At 39.3% G+C, this 16,539-nt stretch overlaps 1 protein-coding gene across 2 annotated transcripts in view; it reads left to right on the plus strand.

Annotated features, from left to right (window-relative positions):
- Positions 1 to 16,539, plus strand: part of SYNPR (synaptoporin) — a 364,043-nt gene that overhangs the window by 171,255 nt on the left and 176,249 nt on the right. The window contains exon 1 of one of the 2 annotated variants that reach the window (XM_045832291.1): positions 5,648 to 5,951. The exons of the other annotated variant lie outside the window; for it this stretch is intronic. Coding sequence (XP_045688247.1) covers positions 5,928 to 5,951 — 24 coding nt within the window. The 5' untranslated portion in view covers positions 5,648 to 5,927. Of the gene's footprint in view, positions 1 to 5,647; positions 5,952 to 16,539 lie in introns of those variants that run through there. 2 annotated transcript variants of the gene reach the window in all.

The following is a 16,539-nucleotide window of genomic DNA, read 5'->3' on the forward strand; positions in this document are numbered from 1 at the left end:
TAACATCATTTTCAAACAAGAACCATCAAATAACAGCAAATTATTTTTGTCAGTTCCAATGGCATGATAGAGAGTGGTAGCTAACTTTCTGAACTGTCTGACAAATTAGAGGGTGAAAGAATCTAAGTGGCTAGCTGACAAGACTATATATACAAATGTACAGTCAGATGTGCAAGTACCACCTGTCCTATATATGTGCCCAGATGAACTTAACCTTGGGAACCCAAGCTCTTATAACATATTTGGTCTGTATGATTTACAACAGGAACTCTCCACTATCTTTGACATGTCCTTCACTTAAATCAATATGACACAACCTTCCTTATTTCAACCCTGAATAAGGAAGTGCAAACAGTCTGTGTCCAGAAAGGTGAATGAACCAGTCATGCTTGTTCACCTGCCCTGCATTTTAAGACTAAGCTCCTTTAATAAATGTAGGTCTCTTTGCCTGTTTCAAGCCTAATTTTTGTGTGTTGATTGCTTCATTCATTTATGAGATGTTATTAGGCATCTACTATGTTCCAAGTATTCTCTTAAACACTGAAGATAAGGTATTATGCAAAAAAAAAAAAAACCCAACAAGATTCCTACTTTCCTAGAGGAAATTTCCTAGTGAAGGAAGACAAGCAATAATTAAATGAACAAGTGAATAAGACACAAGCAACAACAGCAGCTAAACACAGGATAATGTGAAAGGCTATGATTGGGCAGAGAAAGGTTTTTTGCTGTTTGTTTTTTTTGTTTTTTTAAGTTATGTGGTATGGGTAGGGGTAGAACAGATAGTAGCACTGAGAATTGAATGACAAAGGAAAAGACAGTAGCCAAAATCAGGGGAAATGATGTTCCAGGAGGAAGGAAAAGCAAGTGCAAAGGCATAGAAGGCCAGTGTGGTTGAAGAGAATGGAGGCAGAGTTGGAATCAGATAAAAACAAAAAGGTAGATGCAGTCACATCATATAAGGCTTTGAAGGCATGGTTAAGAGTTTGAGTTTTACTTTAAAGCTACTGTACACCTATTGGAATGTATTTCTTAGATGAGTGATATTGTCTAATTTATACATTAGCCAACTCAATTTGGATAATATATGGAGAATGATTTCTAGGGATAAAAGTAAATGCAGGGAGACCTGTTGGGGTCAACTGCAGTGTCCAGGTGGGAGATAATGGTGGTAGTGTGGTAGCAGGAAAGACATAGAGCATGCTAATGCTTTCTCTGGAACAAAATGTGAGACAGAAAAATCTAACCCAACCAGCAGAATAGAATTGCACTAGTCTTAGAACCTTATTTAGTCCAAGTTGATCCAAAATATCCTTCAGAGATCATTCAGTAAAAACCCTTCAATTTAAACATGGGAAAAACTGGGACTTCTGGAGAAAGTGGAAGTGTAAGTAGACACATTGTGCATCCTCACACAACCAAAAGAAGGACAACAACAAATCTAAAAGGAATAAAAACAGAACTCTAAAAAAATCAAACTGTATGGAAGTCTGACAACCAAGGAGTTAAAGAAGAAACATTCATCCAGACTGGTAGGAGGGGTGGAGATGGGCAGCCAGCAGAGAGGACTTGTGGCAAGGCAGCCACTGGCAGACTGGGGGGTTCCACATTTGCATGTAGATAAACCAGGAGGAACAACTGGGGAGTGAGATAGACTGAGCAACCCAGGGTTCCAATGTGGGGAAATAAAGCCTCAAAACCTCTGATGGAAAAAACCTATGTAGGCTGAGGCAGTGGAAGAAACTCCCAGCCTCACAAGAGAGTTCATTGGAGAAACCCACAGGGTCCTAGAATGCACACAAACCACCCACTTGGGAATCAGCATCACAAGGGCTCAATTTGGGTAGCAGGGGACATGACTTGAAAGCTGGCAGAGAGCTGAACAAGCTGCATTGATCCCTCTCTGACCCCTCCCCCACATACAGCATAAGGAATGTGGGTTGTCCTGCCCTGGTGAACACCTAAGGCTCCACCCCTTACTATATAACAGACATGAAGACAAAAGAAATGGCCCAAATGAAAGAACAGATCAAATTTCCAGAAAAAATACAACTAACCGACAAAGAGATAGCCAACCTATCAGATGCACAGTTCAAAACACTGGTAATCAGGATGCTCACAGAAACCATTGAGTATGGCCAAAAAATAGAGGAAAAAGTGAAGGCTATGAAAAGTGAAATAAAGGAAAATGTACAGGGAACCAACAGTGAGGGGAAGGAAACCAGGATTCAAATAAACAGTTTAGATCCGAAGGAAGAAAAAAACATTCAACCAGAACAGAATGAAGAAACAAGAATTCAAAAAAAAATGAGGAGAGGGTTAGAAACCTCTGGGACAACTTTAAATGTCCCAATATCTGAATCATAGGGATGCCAGAAGGAGAAGAGGAAAAGCAACAAATTGAAAATTTATTTGAGAAAATAATGAAGGAGAACTTCCCCAATCTGACAAAGAAAATAGACTTTCAGAGAGTTGCAAAGAAGTTGGACCCAAGGAGGAACACACCAAGGCACATAATAATTACATTACCCAAGATTAAAGATAAGGAAAGAATCTTAAAAGCAGCAAGAAAAAAGGAAAGAGTTATCTACAAAGAACTTCCCATCAGACTGTCAGCTGATTTCTCAAAAGAAACCTTGCAGGCAAGAAGGGAGTGGAAAGAGATATTCCAAGTCATGAAAGGCAAGGACTTACATTCAAGATTACTCTATCCAGCAAAGCTATCATTTAGAATGGAAGGGCAGATAAAGTGTTTCCCAGATAAGGTCAAGTTAAGGGAGTTCATCATCACCCAGCCCTTATATGAAATGTTTAAGTGACTTATCTAAGAAAAAGAAGATCAAAACTATGAACAGTAAAATGACAACAAACTCACAGCTATTAACAACTGAACCTAAAAATAACAAAAACAAAAACAAACTAAGCACACAACTAGAATAGGATCAGAATCACATAAATGGAGATCACATGGAGGGTTTTCAGTGGAGGAGTGGGAGGGGGAGAGAGGGGGAAAGGGTAAGAGAATAAGAAGCATAATTGGTAGGTACAAAATAGACAGGGGGAGGTTAAGAATAGTATAGAAAATGTAGAAGCCAAACAACTTATATGTATGACCCATGGACATGAACTAAAGTGGAAGAATGTGGGTGTGAGGGGGTGTGCAGGTTGGAGGAGAATTAAGGGGGGAATGGGAAAGCTGTAATAGCATAATCAATAAAATATATTAAAAAATAAATAAACATAGGAAAAACTGAGACATGGACAAATTAAGGGACACATTCAGGGTCACTGAGCAGACCGCTGGTAATTCCAAAACTGAACCTCACACTCTCTATCTTCCAGGGTGTTAAATAAGGTGCTCAGGTCCCCAAAGAATGCAGCAGAGCCTGGGCATGGGCCTTGTAAGCCTAGTAAACCCCCAGTCTACTCCCACAACTGTTGCCAGTCTCTCTGTGTGAATCTGCACAATGGGAAGAGCTGTTGAGTTATTGCAGGGCTGTGTATTCTTTGGTGAATTACTTGTACCCTGGAGGCTGGATAAATAAAAGTGTAAGTAGCATTATGTGACATTTAGAGTGGAGTGGGCAACAGTGTGGAGACTGACATCCAGCTAAGTTCAAGCCCGGGCTTTACCAATTATGGACTATGTATTTTTGGATAAGTTACTTCACCCTTTGGGCCTTGGCTCCCTCCTCAGTAAACTGTAGTAAAAATAGCAACTATTTCTAGTCTTGAGAGGCCCACATAATGCAATTGACTTATAAAAAAATTAGAATAGTACCTAGCACAGAGCACATATTCAAGCAATGTTCACTGTTATTATGTGGAAGACAAAACTTTTTTTTTTACTTGAAATTGGGCTTTTAATATTCAAGACTGATGAGAATGACTCACTCTCTGCCCTGAAGAAACTATTAATATGGTTCTCTGCTATGGGTGCATGGCTGGGACATGACCTCTTTAACCGTGTTCCAAACCTGCTCCTTATCAGCCACTGAGCAAGAGCTGTGGCCTCTGCACAGGAACATTATTCCTTTTATCAGTCCTTTGTTCATTTATTCAACAAATGCTGACTGAGTGTTAACAAAATGCTGGTGGTTCTAAGCCCTTTTTTTTCCAGCTTAACTGTTTGTTCACAAGCTTAATTTACTCCCTTGATTAACTTTTCCCCTTGAAATGCAGTGATATTTCAATTGGCCGGTGAGGGTAAGGAGAGGGGGAAATAAGGTTCCCATCAGAATTTCAAAAGGGCCACAGGGTATAAAAGGTTTGAAGCTTTCATAAGGACCCTGAAAGATTATGTGTGAGGAACAAGCAAATCAGAGGAGAAGGAGGAAAAGGGCAGCTGAGGAGGGATTCCAGGTTGCAAGTGTGTAATGCGGCTTTGAAGGCACTACCTTAGTCACCTCTCTTTTGTTCCCCACATCCCCCCACCAGCAGCTCTATGAAATGTTAAGTATGCCCAAGTTTACAAAGGACAGACTAAGGCTCAGAGATCTTAAGGGACTTTCAATGTCACATGTCTAGTAAGTGAAGAGCCAGGTTCGACCCCAGGTTGTCTGATTCATTCCCACCTTTCAATTCTACTGAGTTGTTGCTGTGTGTATGAAGAAGGAAGAAGGGGAGTAGGGGCATGATGGTGATAATAATGATTTGTGTGGTGGTGGTGGTAGTGCATATGTGTGTATGTTGGAGACAGAGAGAGGGACCCAAAAACAAACTCAAGGCCAATTCTGAACTAATAACCACGAACAAAAAAACTGGCTAGCCAAGGTAAGCTTTCAGCTAGGCCATCACCAGCTGCCCAGAAGACAAAGCAGATACACCTGAGCCAACCTAACACTATTCCTTGACCAGTGAGGTTTTGAAGTGGGGAACCTGGGGAGAGAGGCATACAGGTTTCTTTCACTTTTGCAGTGGTATAGGGTGCTGAGAATTTGCCCTCGGGATGCCAGTGTGAGGAGCATGTAGCCCATAGGCAGCCTCTCCATGATTCAGTGTCAATCCCTCAAACACAGGTTGCCTCAGGATGCCAGGATTTCAACATCCTGAATGAGTCATGCTCAGCTCCTTCCTGAGGAGGCCCTGGTGTAGCAGTCCCAGGTCACATTACATCTCTGAAACCTTTCAATTTTAAGATTTTAAAGGAGAAGCCTTTAAGTAACACTCCTGAAAGGAATGAGCAATCAAGTTGCAATTTGTTTTTTCTGCAGTTGCCTGAGTCCCCAAAGCCCATCTTCCCTTACTCTCACCCTAAGGATTAGGATTACGAACGGGTGGTGTACAAATTTCCCAGAGCAGGGGAGGATCAGGTTAAGCACCAAGGCACTGCTGTAAAAAATGAGGGCAATTTTTTTTTTAACAAACATGTAAACATTTACTCAATCTATGTAAATCTATTCGTAAGAATTTTATAAAACCACCACTTCCCACCTGTACATCCAACACACAGAACCCTGGCTGCTTTTTCTTTTCCAGTTTGTTTTTAAGCTCCATGTTTGAGGGAGGAAGGGGTTTACAGAGTAACAGGGGATATGAGGCTCTCTTCATGATGCAGCTGCTGTGCAAAGCAGCCCCAGTGGTGAGCAGAGAGCCCAGGGTGGGCGCTTTCCAGGACGGGAAGCACCTCCTCGGCCGAGCTGGCAGCCTTTTCCAGAGGGAGGTATCAGGTTGCTGTACTTCGGCTGTGGGTTGTCACTGTCTAATAATATGACTGTTTTGCCATCTTTCTGCAAATAAGGCAGAAGCTGCTACCTGATTGGTATAACATCTCACTTTCCCACCTCATTGATTTTCCTGTTCCCCTCCTTCGCTTCATAAAAAAGAGGGACAAGTGACTGGTGCTGTGGACAGAGAAGCTTTATTTTTAGTATGAGACAACCTCTATTTTCTTTCAGGAAAGGGAAGTTGGATTATCAATTCTTTTGTAAATGTGTATGGTGATATTTGCTCCGGTAAGTTCTTATCTCTTGATTTACATCTGGCTGTGTGTATGCATGTGAGTGTCTCATAGATACATTTCAGTTGTATAGTCAATTTTCTTTCCAATATCATTTCTGAATCTTTGGTGATAACATCTTTTTTATTTGCCTTCTTTTTTTCCTATGTTTAAACTGAAGAGGTTGTGCTGTGATAGTGTGATGCTTACCTTAGTTGTTGAGGAATGTGACAGTTTTCTTTTAACATAGTGAGGAAACTAAGCAAACTTACATTTGGTTTTATAAAAATATGTCATTCTATCTCACCTTCTTGTGGAGAGTTTAATGCCCTAAGTATATTCATTGAGCTATAACCTGCTTACCATTTTAATTAAAGTTTCTTTGTCAGTGTCAGAGCAAGAATTTCTTGAATTTCTTAAACTTTGTAAGCAGCTACCAAATATTTTTTGCTATGCCGACAGGGTTGTGCTAATTTCATAAGGTCTTATCTAACCAAGATAGAATGAGTGAGATGAGTCTTCCCTAAGATTGGGTGCATGCACCTTTAAAAGAACTGAATTTATGTATAGTATTCAGATCATTAAAGTCAATCTCTAGCATTCCATGAAAAGATGTAATGACAAGTGGCTGTTGCTTCTCTTCTGTCTTTCTTTGCATTTGTGCCACCATCTGTCAGATGCCCAGCCCTGGCTCTCGTGTTTCTGTATTGAAAGCTGGTTAAGAGGAAAGTTGTTGTTATTAAATTCAAAATAGTGTAAAATGACTATCTTGTCACCACTGCCAGTAATGGCTTTTAAATGCACTACCTGATTAACTGCCTCTTTTTCATTTTTCCTAGAGAGCATTAGAGGGTCTGAGTTCTTTGTTGTTAATTCAGGAGGCTGGAAAAAAGTCTTTTAATATAATTATCCTAGAAAGAGATGATAAGATGATCAAATAATGGCTGTAATGGAAACAAACTAGTGCTTTACTCTCTTCTTTTTTTGTTATACTGAAAGCACATCTGCATAGTCTTTTTCATGGTGAAATGAACTAGATAATATATATCATATATTTATTTATAATTAAAGTTAAAGGCTTTTCTGAATGAGAAACAAGAGGAGGCCTGACTATATATTTTTCAGAGATTTTGAAAGTGAAGTTGGGAATATCACATTTGCCTAGACCCCTCAGGCATAGCATGTTTTACAGAAGAGCAAATTTTCAGACCCTGAAGTAGTCTAAGGGCAGTTCCTGGAGATAGTAATGAGCATCAGGAATGCTCCAATCAATCCTCAGGTCCACTTCCTTCCAGGCATCCCACCCTCCACACATTCTTTGCACAGCGTAATGAAACTATTCATTCTGACAAACATAATTTTGAATCTTGATTAATCTAGTTCAGCCTCAAAAGTAGAGAAATCCCCCAAATCCACATGAACTTATTAATATTGTGTCATTCTGGTCACAATAAGCATGTTCCTGATAATAGCCTTAGATTCCATAAACCCTCCCCAGAACAACAATTCCTTAGCAGATAGTTTCTTGAAAAAAACAAATAAAATTTATCATTTGGTTGTTGGCAATTATTACAGAGTGAACTCAACAGTACTAAACATCCCTCTCGGTCCCCCACATCCCTTAATGTTTTTGTCACTATTCTCCTTTCATGGCGGTTGTAGCAGGTTATGTTCAGGGTCATTAAAAAGTTTATGGTCATCTGAGGCTGTTCAGTAATATAAATTAATGAAGATGCGAGGAGGATGATCTCCTAAGGGTGAAAGCATTGTCTTTTCCTCTAGGTTGCCAGCTTACAAAAGTGTTAGCTCCAAATATGTTCAAAGCCAGTGACATGGGAAGATATTAAACCCTTAGTTTAATTTAGGGTTAGTGTGCACAACAGTCTTTACAAGTATTACTTTGGGAAAGTCCAGAACATCATAGCCAAAAAACTCTTGTAATCTATTCCAAGGTATAAAATTCTGTGCCTAGTTAGGGGGAAAAATAAAGGGAATTTTATCTCTCAATAAGATCATTTATTATTTTCAGCAAAATGAAGACAGCAATAGCGGTGTTCATCTAGAAAGTACCTACTATATGCCTGGCACTGTGCTAAACATTTTACGTGGTTTATATTCTTTCATCTTCACAACCATTCCATGAGGGAGATAGGTTACTTCTCAGTTCACAGGTAAGACAATGGAGGCCTAGGGGAAGTATGTAACGCACTTGAAGCAACATAGTGACAATGGTGGAACTCAACCAGTCAGGCTCCTTCCACAGTAACGCTTCTTATCTCCACCCTCTATCGGGGTGTCCCTTCATCGGGACAATCTACAACCAACTCCTAGACTGGAACAATATTAGGGCTTTACAGTAACATACCAGATGTTTGTTACTTTTTCTCTCCTTTGACTCTACATAACCTCTGTCTCAGACTGTGCTTTTGTGACACCAAGCTAATTATGGTTTGAAACTGGAGAATGTGTTGTATTTCCACTCAATTTGTGCAGCTGCAAAGATGTGGATATGACCAAAGGGCACCAGCCTGGGGAGAGATACATGCACAAGCAGCTAAATTCAAGTAGTTTTTTAAATTGATCAAAAGAAACCCATCCCTTTAACTTTCAATGTTTTGAACATAGAGTAAAAAATGAAGAGGTGACGATAACTTAGAAATATCAATATCTCATGGTATCTGGTGTGTCATTGATGGAAATTAAAAAGTAGTTGCAACTGAATTGATTTATGGAGAACTTTGTGGAATTCTCACCTTCCTTTCACTCCCCTGGCCTGATTTTCTTTCCCTCTTTGACTAGCTGGAAAGGGCTGAGGTGGCACTTCAGGTAGAATAGTTGCAAAGCACCTCCTCCACCTGGGTAATTAAAAAATGAACACAGCTGCTGATAAACGTGCTGAGAAGCGTAACAAAGTAGAAATTCAGAGTTCCTAAATGCATTCTTTTACACCTGAGCACCAAGCTCCCATTTGAAATCCATTTAAGTGAATAAAATTCAGGTGAGTCTTATAGCAGGAAAATGCTACTGACATGGAGTCAATGTGTTTGAAATTTTTCCTCAACTAGCAGTTTTCAGATGAGAGGCAGAGCCACCAGGCGAGGTGAGGTGAGTCGGTGAAATGCTATTTCTTCCCTCCAGAGAGAGAGAAAGGATCATGAGGGATGAAAATGTTGCAAGTTGATAGAGCCTAGCTCAGGACACCCTTGCTATATTTTACTGAACACCAGAGGGAATTAAAAGAACACCACCAACAACAAGAAAAAAAAAACAGTCCACCACAAATTGGGAGCATTAAGAGGCAGGTTTTGAAGTGTCTGTTGACACAATATTGATTTCTTGGTGTACTCTTTCTGTCCAACAAAATAGCTTTTGAGCTACCCCCAGCATAGACCTGTTAATTAAAAAGAGTTCAAAGTGCAGTACACAATAAAATGTTCCCAAATGGTAGTCATGTTTGTCAGAGGCAAGGTTGATAACCGATTCTCTATTACCTGTTTTTCTTGTTCTTAAAAAAATAATTCGGTGTTTTAATCAGAATGTGTGATATTAGAGCCAGCCATAATCAAGGAATTTAAATCAACCTGCTTTTTTCATCAACTTTTATGATGGAAATACTGAGTCATAAAGGAAGCACTTTTACTTTAATGAAATATGTTGTGTTAAGCCACAGTGCTCATCAAATGTAGGCTATCCCATAAAACTAAAGCCAGAGACAATTTTATAAAAAGCACCATATTTCAGTCTCCATCTACAAGAAAGTGTTTTCTTCAGAGATGTGACCAAATCCAAAATAAATAGCAGTAAAGATTGTATTTCATCTTACCTATGTTTCCTTCTGCCTTTTCTTTGTCTGTGGATGTGTGTACTTAAACACATTAATCATTAAGAGCATAAAAATGAACTATTAAGTATGGAGAAAGCAGCCTGTGTTAAGACAATTAGTGTTGGACAAGTCTTGAATTTATCAAACATTCTCAGCTGGTGTACAAATAGAACTGGTGGTCCTAGTCCATGCTTGTATAAGAAAATGGAATCAGAGAGGATTTGATCCTGGAATGGGCACATGGTCCTCTAGAAGAAGCTGTTAGTCATTGGTGTATCTTTAAATGTTTAAAGATTAGGGATGAGTTGAAAATGGGAACACCTCAGTCTCTCTACTCTGCAGACTAATGGATCTGCATAATTAATATATTTTACAGTGATCATTTTTTAACAGATTCTAGCTGAAAGTACTAATGGAAATCTGTTCTGAGACAAATTCAAACCCATTCCACTACAGTTTCTGGAAAACTTATTCCCAAAAGAGGGCAATTATTTTACTGTAGGACTTTGCCATGACCAATATATGTGTACAGTCATGTCATTATGGTCCTTTGGGGGACTGATGTATTATTGAGCATAAAAGTCTTCTATTGATAGTCCCCATGTGTATTCTTTAGTCCTGTTTACCGAATTTTTGATTCCACCTGAATTACCACACATTGTTTCAGTGGAGACTCCTGAGCAAAGATGTGACAAGTATTTTAGAGACTTATTTTATTTCTGGTAAAATGTAGCTTTAAGAGTGTTTGTATCCAGTGTGAATTATTACTATGAGGAGTTTGTAATTCATTACATTTATATCCATCTCTCAATTATAAACCTGTACATCTTTATCTGGCTTTGAATCTCCAAAAGGGAGGAAAACATATACAGTTTTTCAAGACTTCTGGCATTCACATTGCCTTCCTATGAAATTGAATGGTTGAGACAAAAAAAAAAAGCTTTTATTGGGGCTACATTTGAGAAAAGGGTTAGAGCATTTGACTTCACCAGGCTATCCTTTTATTCATCAACTATTTAAGGATGCTTACCATGTGCCAGGCACTATGCTAGCCATGGGAAATACAGTGATGAACAGACATTTCGATTCCCAGAACTAAGTGCCTTCATTTTCCATTTCCTCACCTAAACCTAGTTTCTATTTCATGGCCCAGGATGTGTCTTCTTAAAACCATAGTTGAACTGATCTACTAAGACATTTGCAGAAAATATGTGCTTTTTGTCCTACCCATTCACGCTCAGTGAAGAAACAAGAGTGAAGCCATTTATTTACTGTGATTACTGTCTGGGTAAAATGGAGTGGTTTGAAGGGGGGCTGGAAGAGGTCTTACAGTGCTTGTGTTTTATAAGCATTATTTATTGCTCCCAGGCATTCTCAAATTTGAAAGGCTGGTCTCATTCTTGCTGGATGTTGGATGAGGAAAGAAAGGGAAGACACTTCAACAGGACAGAAAAGAAGATAGCAGAATAAACTGAGAGGACCTAAGATTTTCGCTGGCAATTCAAATTAGATCTAACTTGCATTATCTGGGTCTCTATGGGTGTTCATTCACTTGTCCTTTTATTCAACACATGTATATATTTGGTGTCCATTTTAATCCAGGTATAGTGCTAGATGCTAGAATAGGGATACATAAGATATACTAGCTTCTGAACTAATGGAAGTTATAATAAGCCAGGATTTTTCAACTTTGACACTATTACAGTTTTGGCCCAGATTAATTCATTTATTTAGGGGATTATTTTATGCATTATAATGTGTTTAGCAGCTTCCCTGGCATCTACCCACTAGATGTCAGTAGCAACCTCCCCCCAAGTTGTGACAATCAAAATTCTCTCCTGACAATATCAAATAACTCCTAGAATAGAACTACGGTGAGAAATTTAGTAATACCATCAGCTAAGAGCAAATCTTTCCCATCATATTTCTACTTTTCTTACTTTCAGATACTCCAATTCATGATTTACTCCAGAATTTTTAAGTTTCTCCAAATGCAAGTCTTTTTTACTATCATTAGTCCTTACTTCTATATAATATTTTACCACATTTACTTGGCTTCTGGTGTCTTACTTGATTCCAGCAATCAACAAATGAAACAATACTAAACTATTATAACTTTTTAAAAAGATATTTTATTTTATTTTATTTTATTGTTGTTCAAGTACAGTTTTCTGCCTTTCCCCCCACCCCAGCCTAACACCCCAGCCCTCCCCACCTCCCTCCCCTGTTTCCACCCCCCATTGTTATTGTCCATGTGTCCTTTATAATTGTTCCTGTAAACCTTTCATCCCCTGAAATTTCCTCTCCTCTCCCCTCTCACTGTCAGCCTGTTCTCAGTTTCAGTGTCTTTGGTAATATTTTGTTTGCTTCTTCATTTTGTTGATTAGGTTCCTACACAATTTACAATAGCCAAGTGCTGGAAGCAACCTAAGTGCCCATCAGCAAATGAATGGATAAAAAACTATGGTACATTTATACAATGGAATTCCATGCAGCAGAAAGAAGTAAGGAGCTCCTACCCTTTGTGACAGCATGGATGAAACTGAAAAGCATTATGCTAAGCAAAATAAGCCAGGTGGTGAAAGACAAATACCATGTGATCTCACCTTTAACAGGAACCTAAAAGATTTTATTTATTTTTAGAAAGGAGGGGAGAGAGAAAGAGGAGCGAAACATCAATGTGTGATTGCCTTTCATGCACCCCCTTACTGGGGACCTGCCTGGCCTGCAACTCAAGCATGTACCATAGACTGGGAATTTAACCAGCGATTCTTTGGTTTGCAGGCTGGTACTCAGGCCACTGAGCCACACCAGCCAGGGCTAAACTATTATAATCTTTTGATAGATGAGTAAATGGACATTTAGAATGGTTATGTGCCCAAAGTTTTGAAATTAATAGTGGATAGAACCTGGATTCACACTCATATGTTCTGATTAAAATATGCAGTATTTTTATACAAAATTATAATACTTGATGAAAAAAAAGGTAAGTATGTTTAAAGCATACCTTTTCTCTTGTGGCTGCTTTGGAAAGGAAGGAAGCATAGCAGTGGATGGAGGCCAGAGCATAGGAGGTCCACTGACTAGGCTTCCTTACTCAGTGTTTATTAGCCGGATGGTTCTGGACAGTCCACTTACAGTTTTAGAATGTCCTCAATAGTTCAGGGAACATAGAGTGATGCATTACAAAAGCCACAGGAAGCCCTAGAGATGAGTCTACTAGAGTGGATAGAGCACAGGTTTAAAGTCAGATGGACCTACTGTATGAATCAGCATCTCAGCAGGAAACAGATGACACCCTCAAACCATCTGACCTCTTGCTGGTGACTACAAAACATTAAAACTTAATTTCTGTAAGTCAGAAAATTGAAGCCCCAAGAGTTGAGTTTCCCAAGTCCTTATGGTGAATTCAATACAGAAGGAAGAGAAAAGCAGGGCTCAAAGTTCTTCTAGCCCAGTGAGATGAGGAATTATTTCAAATGGAGGAAGGGCAACTTATGGATCTGCACATAGCAGAAATATACATGCTCTGGGTTATACCAGATGTGTAGGCACCTGACAGAAATCCCAGATTTTTAATTAGATGCACACAGAGGCTACAGTGACATGGGGCTTCTTGATGGATTTTAGAAGAGGGGTAGACACAGAGAATGCTTCAAAGACAGATGGTGGTTTGAATGGTGCTCATGACCCATACCTCTGGATAGATACAGAGCTTTCCCACTATACCAATCCTTAATCATCTGGTGAGCTGTTACTTTTTTTCTTAATTTTTATTGTTAACACTATTATGGAATTCCCCATTTTCCTCCTTTTTGCCCTCCTCCTCCCAGCTCCCACTCCTCTTCATCTGGTGATCTCTTAAAAGATCTCTCTAACTATTAAAACCTTTGTGAATTTGCCAACATAAAAGGCCTTCCAAGCATATTGCTCTGGCAGAATGTCCATTAAGAAAACTATCTTCTGTCTACATTGTTTTCAAGAACTGAGTGGAATGAGGGGAAATAGGTCCAGATCCTGGCTCTGCTGCTTACGAGTATACATGGCCTTAAACAATTCATTTGTCCTCTCTGGGTCTCAGTCTTTTCACCTGTAAAACGGAAACAGTGAGTATCCATGCCAGAGTTACAGAGGATTGCTAACATATGTCACAGACAATTTGGGAAAACCCTTTAGAGGCCATGACAGCCTAGACAACAATATAATTATTTCCTTCCCTCTGGAGTCAAAATCCATTCTATTACATTTTATTCTATACCCTCACAAGTGCATAAGGTTGGGGAAAACATTTCCCCATCTACAAGGAAAATGACTGTCATCATGGGATGGGTCTAAAGTAGTCTGGAAATGCTTTGATGGGTAATTACATCTCAAGAGGAGATTGAAGTTGATGTTATAAATTTCAGAGACAGAATAGCATCACAGAAGAGCAACTATAATGAAAAAATACAATATGTGTAAAGCAATTCCCTATGATCAACTCATCTTAGGAGTGTTCCTCAATTTTGCTTTCTGCTCCTTGGAACCCTTTCTCTCCCATCTGTCTAGACATATAGACTATTAGTTGTGCTGGGGGATTGACAGGGCCTCTAACCTTGGCCCATCACATTGTAAAACCATGATCTTAACCCTCTCCTCTCACCACGTGATCCCAGAAGCTCCTCACAGTAATTGACAAATCCTGATCCTTCCTTCCTGAGGACTGAAGCTCAGAGAAAGCCTCTAGCCACCTGCCCTGGTTTCCTCATTAGCTCTTGTGCAGGAAAGTCAAAGTTTTCTCATTTTCATGTTTTGTTTACCTCAAAGCATTTCCTGACACAAATGTTCAGAAAACATGGTTAGCTTACATATTTTCCAAGGCGATTATCAACTGGCAGTCCTCTCCCAGACTTGGCTCACCACTTCACTCTAACTGGCATTTATAAACTCCTCATCCTCTGAAAAAATTGGAAGACATCTCCTCTAAACCTCCCCCAGACCTTTTAGTTCCCCCATATACTTTTTTTCCTCCCTCTCCCACTGACTCTGCTCTCTAAGAGAGTGCTTGTCAAACATATTTTTTCCCCTGAGGATCTCTTCTGGAAGGCAAGAATGTTTTCTCATTCATTCAGTCATTGATTTGTTCATCCACTCATTCCTTTACACTTCCTGCTGTGTTATTGAGCAGCAAGTATCCTAGACCCAGGGTAAAGATTTTGGCATATACAGGTGTCTGAAACAGATAGAGTCCCTACTTTCGTAAGATTTTCAGTCTAAAAGGGGAAGAGTCCATTTAAACATCCCTCAAAAGTGATTTAATTATAATTGTAGTAAGCGCTAAAAATAAAAGGTAAGCCATCTTGGATACTAATTATGTGATAGGCACTGTTCCAAGTGTTTGAAGCATATTAATCCATTTAATCCTAACAGCTCTTTGAGGGAATAAGAAGAGGAAAGGAATGAATCTGAAAAAATCCTGAAGGGCATGGAATATTTTAATAATTCTAGAAATACTGGAATGAGGGTCACACAACAGGACAAGATGCTAATAGTTCAGGTAACTGACATTTATGTGGTACTTACCATTTACCAGGTGCTGTGCTCTGCACCTCACAGCATCTATACCTTCACAACACCATGAGGCATCACTAGTATTATTTTAAGGTTGGGGAAAGTGGATGTAGAGAGTCAGTCTGAACCACTTGTCCAAGGACACACAGTTTGTGAGTGGTGATTCTGAGACAGCAGCATCGGAGTGTGTGACTCCAAGCGCAGGCTCTTACACACTATATTAACCTGTGAAAAGCTAAGTAGAACACATCTTACTTGGTTTATTTGCTGGAAAATACTGGTAGCATGGAGGAAAAGAGGATCATTTTAATGTGCATCTGAGTTAAGAATTATAATGATCCCTACTGTAATAAAATGGAACTTTGTGGGACCTATAGTGCTGAACTCTTAACCTTCAAGCATATTTCAAGGAAGAAAACCAGCTTCTTCTACAGCTTCCCAGTCAAAGGGTGGACTGAGGACCAACAGCACTGGCATCACTTAGGAGTTTGTTAGGGTTGCAGAATCTCCATTTGCACCTGAGACCTGTTCAATACCTGAATCTACATTCCAATAATATCCAACTGATTCATATGCACAGCTAGGTTTTAGAAACTCAGGTTGAGAACAAGTTAAAAGACTGGGCTTCCAGCTCTGGCTGTAATGCTAATTGACAGGTTATTTGACCCTCACAGATTTCCTCTGCTCTGCTTCTTCAGTGGGGATAACCACAACCCTCCTCCTGGATGCAACCAAGGGTCTCCCCTGAGGAAGAGCCTAGAGTTGTTGGGAAGGAAGATTCTATGGAAGCTCTGAGCATCTCTATTACCTCCAGAATCAGTTTCTCCTAGTGTGGTCCATGGACCACCTACAGCAGAAATACCTGGGGAATTTATTTTAAATGATGTTTAGATTAAAAGCAGATCTCTTGGAATACCACTAAAAGCCAAAATATAGTGTAATAATGTTTTCAAACATTAAGAGAAAATGACTGTTAGACCAAAACTGAATATTTCTCCTAAGGTATTTATCCAGAAAAAGGACACGATAAACATATTATTAGACAAATATTAAATCACATTTAATTTTGACATTTAATTAATCCCCTTTTAAAAAGGGACTATCACTGTGAAATGTATACTTTGGCTCCATCCAAGCTTGGGTTCCAATTCTAGCTACCATTGTCCACTAGCTGTGTGACTTTTAATTAAGAGATTTACATATTGAACCTCAATTTTCTTATCTGCTAAAG

The sequence above is a fragment of the Phyllostomus hastatus genome, unplaced genomic scaffold, assembly GCF_019186645.2.
Source record: "Phyllostomus hastatus isolate PE091 unplaced genomic scaffold, TTU_PhHast_1.1 phas_contig_16, whole genome shotgun sequence".
Classification (NCBI taxonomy): Eukaryota; Metazoa; Chordata; class Mammalia; order Chiroptera; family Phyllostomidae; genus Phyllostomus; species Phyllostomus hastatus.